Source organism: Salvia splendens, chromosome 15 (assembly GCF_004379255.2).
Source record: "Salvia splendens isolate huo1 chromosome 15, SspV2, whole genome shotgun sequence".
Lineage (NCBI taxonomy): Eukaryota > Viridiplantae > Streptophyta > Magnoliopsida > Lamiales > Lamiaceae > Salvia > Salvia splendens.
In genome coordinates, this window is record NC_056046.1 from 28,302,283 (window position 1) to 28,310,401 (window position 8,119).

General features: G+C 37.7%; 1 protein-coding gene across 1 annotated transcript; it reads left to right on the forward strand.

The window, feature by feature from the left end:
- Positions 1–265: 265 nt before the first annotated feature.
- LOC121768800 lies at positions 266–4,151 on the forward strand. Its single transcript, XM_042165353.1, has 7 exons — positions 266–774; positions 1,737–1,877; positions 1,970–2,335; positions 2,695–2,937; positions 3,097–3,189; positions 3,369–3,569; positions 3,653–4,151. The coding sequence occupies exons 1-7, from the start codon at positions 454–456 to the stop codon at positions 3,863–3,865; spliced, it is 1,578 nt and encodes a 525-aa protein (XP_042021287.1). The 5' UTR covers positions 266–453; the 3' UTR covers positions 3,866–4,151.
- The last annotated feature ends 3,968 nt before the right edge of the window (positions 4,152–8,119 follow it).

Genomic DNA, 8,119 nt, shown 5'->3' on the forward strand with positions numbered 1-8,119 from the left:
TTTTTTGCCGTTCCGGTTCGATTTCACGGTTTCCTGCGATTTTCGCAGTTCCAACACAGTTGCGGTTCGGCATTTCGGAAACTGAACCAGCCCACGGTTCAAAAAATGTCGGTTTCGATTCCATTTAAATATCACAATTCCAGTTTAGAACTGTAACCTTCAATTATGATTCCGCGGTTAACTGGCCGAGGAGTAAACTGTGGGCATCTCTAAATGATCAACTAAATTTTAATCTTGTCCAACATATTAAGGTCAATTATTTTAATTTTTTCTGAAATGGATAACACTTGCAAAGTGTAGAATTGTGAAATTGTTGAGTTGACAATTTGTGAGTGGACACCTGTACATTCATTCCTCTTCCATTTCACTAGGCAATCAGACCTTGAGTTGAGAAATCAAAGCCCCAACCGCCAAATTCCGGCTGAATTGGGTTCAATCCGATCATCACAAGGCATGTCTTCTCATGAGAGAGCGGTGCGGTGGCTATTGTCCTTTCTTCTCGTCGGGTTAGGGTTTCGGATTCAATTCGGGACCGCATTGAAGGTGCCTGTTCGATTCACCGACGTGCTCCCCGTGCTGCCGCGTCAGGTCTCGTGGCCTGTGCTCAACAACATCCACAGCGCCGTCGACTTGCTTCCGCAGTATATCGGCTCCTTGGCGCCCGAAAACGGCACGATTAACTGGAACGGCTCCTGTTTCTTCGACAATCAAGCCAGGATCGAGCTCACCGGCACCGGTGATAGGGGAATTGGTGGCGGCGTCATCCACCTCTCGGTCCGTGATTGCTCACATACATATTTTGGTTGCTGTTATTATGTGTATTGAATGTTTACCTTGACTTTGCATATTGTCTTTACCTTGCTTATAGATTTTTAATACCATAAATTTGCTGGATATTTCTGTTAGATGATAGATTTTCATTTTAAGTAATACTCCCTCCGTTCCCTCATAGATGAGGCGGAACTATTGGGCACGGAGTTGAAGAAATGAAAGTTTAGTGAGTTAAGTAGATAGATAAACAAGTAAGAGAGAGAAAAAAGTAGATAGAATAGATGAGGAGAATAAAGTAGAGAGAATAAAGTAAGTGAGTGTAAAGTAAGAGTGAGAAAATGTGTTAATTATTACCCCCTCCGTCCGATATAGATGGCATACTTGAGTAATGGCATGAGATTTTTGGAGAGATTGTTTTGTATGCTAAGGTGGCGTTCGGTTGCCATGATTAATATCATGAGACTATCCATCTAGGATTAAGTTGTAGGATTATTTTAGTTGGAGGGGAGAGGCTATGACTAATTATCATGAGACTATCCATCTAGGATTAAGTTGAAGAGTTCAATCTTATGAACCAAACATGATACATATTTAATCATGAGATTTAATCTTGCCAACCGAACACCCCCTAAGTGCAGAGAAAAAATAGCATATTAATATTAATGTGAGGGATAACTTTTTCCAAAAAAGGAAATGTGACATCTTTTGTTGGACAAATTAAAAAGGAAAGTATGACATCTATTATTGGACGGAGGAAGTACGATATATGGAAATGACTCAACTATGAGGGAAATGGAAAAATGACTCTAACTATGAGGGAACGGAGGGAGTACTAGTAATAGCTTTACACTATATCCATCGCACTTTATTGCTTTTCATGTGCTGATAATAGTCTCATTCTTGTAATTGTGCTTTTGCTTATCCATTAGAGTAAAATGTTAAACTGAACACCACCAATCTTTCAGACTGCCGCTGCGCATAGCTGGTCGTGCATGGATTTGTATGTATTTGCAACTCCTTACAGGGTCACTTGGGATTACTATTTCTCTGCTCGAGACCACACACTGGAAATTGAATCATGGGAGGAACCTGCCGAAATAGAATATGTGAGCACATGCTTATATATGTCTACTTCTGTACTTCATAATGGTTGATTTCTTTATAAGGTACAAGTTGACAATTTGAGCATCCTGAGCAGGTAAAGCAGCATGGGATCTCTGTTTTTCTTATGCCATCCGGAATGCTTGGGACATTCCTTTCGTTGGTTGATATCCTGCCGCTATTTTCAAACACTGGATGGGGTCAGAGTGCTAATCTAGCTTTCCTGGAAAAACACATGGGTGCATCATTTGAAAAACGCCATCAACCATGGCGTACTACAATCAATCCAGCAGATGTGCATTCTGGTGACTTCTTAGCTGTTTCAAAGATCCGTGGACGCTGGGGTGGATTTGAGACACTGGAAAAGTGGGTCACTGGTGCATTTGCTGGACATACAGCTGTATGCTTGAAGGACGAAATGGGTAATCTTTGGGTTGGTGAATCCGGACATGAAAATGAAAAGGTATGTGTGTAATATATCCTTGTGGATTCTATTTTCTCTTGCGTATGGTTCTTGTTTTATGATGCTTATGAAGACAAATTTAGACTAGGCAGACCTGTTTCCTTTTCAACCCTCGACTGTCAGATTATTCTGGAAAGTATTTAAACTTTATGGGTCATGTTCTCTGATTGAGTAGTAATTCAATGGGATTTGACCTCTGGTTTTGACCTTGTGGATCAAACAAGTGAGAATTTTCTGTATTTTACTTTTGTTTGGTAAGAGCTTGGGATATTGCTTGGAGCAAGGTTCTTGCTGAGAAATCCTACGAAGCTGTAAAATCATAGAATTGGCATATTGATGTGGTAAGCTGACTTGTCCAGGGTGAAGAAATTATTGCTGTAATTCCTTGGGATGAATGGTGGAATATGGCACTCAAGGATAGTTCTAATCCACAAATTGCGCTGTTACCCCTACATCCCGAATTACGTGCTAAGTTTAACAACACTGCAGCCTGGGAGTATGCTCGGCAGATGTCAGGCAAGCCATATGGTTATCACAACATGATCTTTAGTTGGATTGACACTGTAGCTGATAATTACCCTCCACCACTAGATGCTCACTTGGTATGTATATCTGTTTGGATTAAGATGGGCAGAGCTTTATTCTCACCCATGAATTTTATGACATACAATTACTCTACGCTGTTTAGTTCATGCATGCCCTAAGTTTAAATCAATAGTTTGTACATAAGATGGATTGACTGAGCACAAGATTATCTACAGGTCATTTCTGTCATGTCTATGTGGACTAGAATGCAGCCAGCATATGCTGCAAACATGTGGAATGAAGCTCTTAACATGCGGCTTGGGACAAAGGTGAAGTATTTTGTCATTATTGCAGAACTAGTGGGGTCTTGAGGGATAAAATTGAGTTCATAGACTATAATTAAACGACAATTTGTATTGTTTTTACTGTTGTTAAGAAAATGGGCTGCATCCTGATTTAGCTACATATGGTGGATTCCTCTCGATATTGATTGTTTATTTCCCTGTAGGATCTTGGCCTGCATGAAATTCTAGCTGAGACAGAAAAGCGAGGCATAACTTTCGATCAGTTACTAACTATCCCAGAACAGGATGAATGGGTTTACAGTGATGGTAAGTCTACAACGTGTGTGGCCTTTATTCTGGCTATGTATAAAGCGGCTGGAGTATTTGGTCCAGTATCCAATTCCATCCAAGTAACCGAGTTCACAGTGAGTATCTATGCTTTGGACCTCACAGATGATTGATTCACGCATCGTTGTCTGCTTACATTGGCTTGTTTTGGTGGTGGCAGATCAGAGATGCTTACATGCTCAAAATATTTGAGAACAACGCAACAAGATTTCCACATTGGTGTAACAATGAAGTGGACCAGCTGCCGTTCTGCCAGATCTTGGGTGAGTATAAAATGGAACTTCCACTCTACAACACTTTGGAGGCATATGCCCAGATGAACGAGCGCTGCCCGTCTCTACCCCCAACTTATGAGAGGCCTCTTCAGTGTTGAATACGATTGATTATATGTAAGAATATTCGTCCCCCCCGAAACTCCAGGCTAGTATCGTCTTGGCTTAAAAACACGTTGTGCTTTCAATTTTCCTTTATCAAAGTGTAGATATTGGCGGGGAATGCTGAATGAAGAGTCTCCCTCCCTATTAGGAGTATTACACTCCGATAACAATTTTATGCTTGCAGATTAATCCTATAGATCTAGAACACGTTTAATAGCATGTAAATGAATTGAATCCTAAACGTGCAGCTATGAATTCAAAATTCAGAGATTAATTTTTGAACTCCGAGTCTGAGTCAAGATGATAATATGGTACACTCCCTTGATTTCTGTGTGTAGTGTCTTTAGATTTTACGTATAATCTTTTCCATAATACAAATTTAAAATACTTCAGTGTGAGAAGAAGAGAAAGCTTCTAACTACAGTAAGAAAATTTCCTACTACCACTGTGTAGGAGTGGGGGTCGAAAATTTCATTCTAGTGTGCTATATTGGCAAAGTTAATTGTGCTGAGAATACAACTGTTGTCTTCCTTTTTTTTTTTAAATTAACTCCCGAACTCGCCACCTCATGCTATAATGTCTAAGCTCCTTGTCGCTAGGATAAAGGCTCTGGACACAACTGTTGTCTTCCTTCTCTTCAATCTATTTGCAAAATTAGATCTTTCAAAATCTTCCACATTGAATATTTTATTACTCCATCCGTCTCACTCTAAATGACACATTTTCCTTTTTGAGATGTCTCACTCTAAATGACACATTTCTAAATATGGAAACATCACTCTCTCTATTTTTTCTCTCTCTTACTTTATTCTCTTCACTTTACTCACAAAACAACAACACATAAAATCCGGTGCCGAATTAGAAATGCTTCACTTAGAGTGGGACAGAGAGAGTATAATTCTAGTTATTTTAATACTCTCCCTGTCTTAACCTAAGTGATACATTTCTTTTTTCACGGATTTTGTGAAAATAATGCTCCCCCGTCTCACTTTAGGAGTCCTATTTAAGTTCGGCATGAGTTTTAAGAAATATAAAGGAAAGTTGGTTAAAAAAAATAGTGGAATGTGAGTCCTACTGTTATATATTAGTTTTATAATAAAATGTGAGTTGAAAAAGGTTAGTGGAATGTAAGGTATATTATCATTTATGGAATATTCTAACCGAGACTTCTAAAGTGGGACATCCAAAAACAGTAAACCGGGATTACCAAAATGGGACGGAGGGAGTAATAAATAGTTAACATAGAAGAAAAGTAAATTAAGAGTAATGTTTCTTAAGCGAGACGTTTCATTTTCGCATGCAAATACTCCCCCCCTCCGTCTCAACTAAGTTGAATCATATTTCTTTTTGAAATATCTGAACTAAGTTGAGTCGTTTCCTCTTTTGATAAAAAATAAAACATTCAATCATTCTTATTTTATTCCATCACATACTTTACCATCTCTTTATCTTTCCTATTTTATTCCTCTCTCCTACTTTTCAATACAATTTCTCAATCATCATGTCCAAAAGTATTGACTCAACTTAGTTGGTAAATATAGAATAGTTGAAATGGGGAAAAAGTAAAATAAGAGATAAAATAATATAAGAGATTCTCTTATACATTATTCACTCAAATACTTTACTTTCTCTTCACTTTAATTATTTATTTTTTTCTTTGTCCCAGTGAAGATGACACACTTTATTTTTTAGTTTGTCTCACTCAAGATGACTCATTACTAAAAATGGAACACTTTTATTTCTACTTTATTTCCTCTCTCTTTCTTTACTTTCTCCACTTAAGAGCATTAACAATGGAAAGGTCCTCCCATAGGGCCCTTCTTTTTTTTTTATTATTTCAACATCATCAATTTTTGAGAGGGCCTATCTTCCCACAATGGAAGGGCCCTCCCATTTCCATTTCATTTCCACATCATAATTTATTTTGTTTTAAATTTGTAGCATTTGTATTTTTAATATGTTATCAAATTAAATAAATTTAAATGCAAAAAAATATTAATACGGAAATCGTCGTTGTATTGCAAGATTGGAAAATAGAATACAACGAGATGAAAAAAAACCTACATTAAAAAAAGAAAATCACTTAAAAAACAAATAAAGACCTAGAAACGATCATCATTAAAAAACACAGATAGGAGTCAGGCGTCGTCCTCGTCGTCGTCGGGCGTCGGAATGCAGACCCAACTGTTTCTTCATCCTATTGATAGTTTTCCAGATGCCCATCTTCACATTATCATCCGATTCTTCTCGAGACAGCCTATAGAACTTATGCAGCTGAGCGTAGCCGACAATTCTTACATCACCCTTCGGGTCTCCACCGGTCGACTGGGAGGCGCTCCCGTTAAGGGGTTGACAGCGGAAGCGTGCATCAAATAAATCACATAATAATCAGATCTATTCAGTAGATTATTTAGATAAATTCTATTCGCGTAGTTATCACATGCATCATGCTCATAACTTGAATTAAACATGCTTTAAGTATAATTGAAACCTTAAACATGCTTTTCTACGGAGTAGGAATAATACCTTGTTGAATCACCAAAGAATCGACGATGGCTAGCGACTTCTCCACGTGAGGCGTCGAGTACTAGACCACGGATCTTCTAGCTGGTTCCCGAACTCGTATTCCGATATCAGTGTGGGCTGATCTCACCGAAACACTGGGACTTAAATAAATAAGACAGAAAAAATCTCACGGAGAAGAGCTGAAGATTTCGACTTCTACTCTCTATGGGAGTAGTCGAAATTTTCATGAAATTAATTAAGTGTATATTCTGTCTAATTTATTCTTCTATTTATAATAAGTTCATATTGGGCCCAAACAGGGATATATGGAAGGTTTTGGATATGGGCTTCCTAATTAGCTTTTTACTAATTAAATTGAACCCACAATTTAATATAAGCTTTAATTGGAATATTATGAGCAGCCACTACAGAAGTAATATTGAACTCCCTATCCAAATCTGAAATTACAAGTAATCCGCGTTTCCCTTTTAACTTTTATTTCCCGCTCTTAAGATATAAATGTCCATTAATTAATTAATTTCTGCTATGGACTTAATTAATTAATTTCTTATTAATTCCAAGAGTGGAATTAGCATGAAATACTTATTTATTATTCATAGAGTAATCAAACTCCAACTAGCTAGGTTCCGAATAATAAAGCCTTGTTTCGAGCTCCTCTTGAGGACATTATCAAACGAGACTCACCTCACGCACAGTATAATAACAATCATAGCACCGCTAGATATCAATCACCACTACCCAATATATCAGGATTATTGGGTGACGAAAAACCCGCACCATTTGATAAGTCAAAGTAGTGCATAATTAATACCGTATGCTCAATGTTAACATATACTGATTAAGAAATAAATATTTATCAAGACCTCATCTTTCAGTAGATAGCATGAAGACAATTCTTACTGTTAGATCCGTTCAGTGCTATACCACACCAATGTCATCTTATTTCAGTAAGGCTTAGAAATATGCGGACTGACATAACAACCTTTCACGATGGGTAGTCTAATTCCATCTAGGTTGTGAAATTCATCTTTTTCTTTGTTCAGAACTGACCGTGTTACCTTAAAGTGGACGTCGCCCACAATCGGTCTACTAAAACAAAGACTTAGACTTTATTAACATTCTTATACATTTAAATATGCAATAAAACCACCATTAAATGTAAAATATAACAACATTACGATAAAAATAATCTGTTTTATTCCTTGGAAATTAAAATAAGAGTTTTTACAGTATTCAGTCACTCGAAAGGTGATTTCTAGTATACAAACTCTAACAATCTCTCACTTATAATCAAAACAGCTTTCGAGTATACAAAAAAATGTGCTAACGTCTAATTCACCCACTTATACTGAAAGCAAGTTGAGGTCTTGTATGAGTCGAACTCCCATTCTTTCAACATGACACTCAAACGGTTTTTCCGCTAATGCCTTCGTGAAAGGATCTGCCAGGTTGTTCTCTGACGCAATCTTGACCACTTGTATGTCTCCTCTCTACAGTATATCTCTAATGACATGATACTTCCTCTCTATGTGTTTGCTCGCTTTGTGAGCCCGTGGTTCTTTCGAGTTTGCCATAGCACCAAAATTGTCACAATAAATGGTATTGCTTTTGGGCAGATACGTAACCACATCTAAGTCCAAAAGGAAGTTCTTAAGTCATACAGCCTCCTTTGCAGCCTCCGAAGTGGCCACATATTCGGCTTCTATGGTAGAGTCCGCAATGCA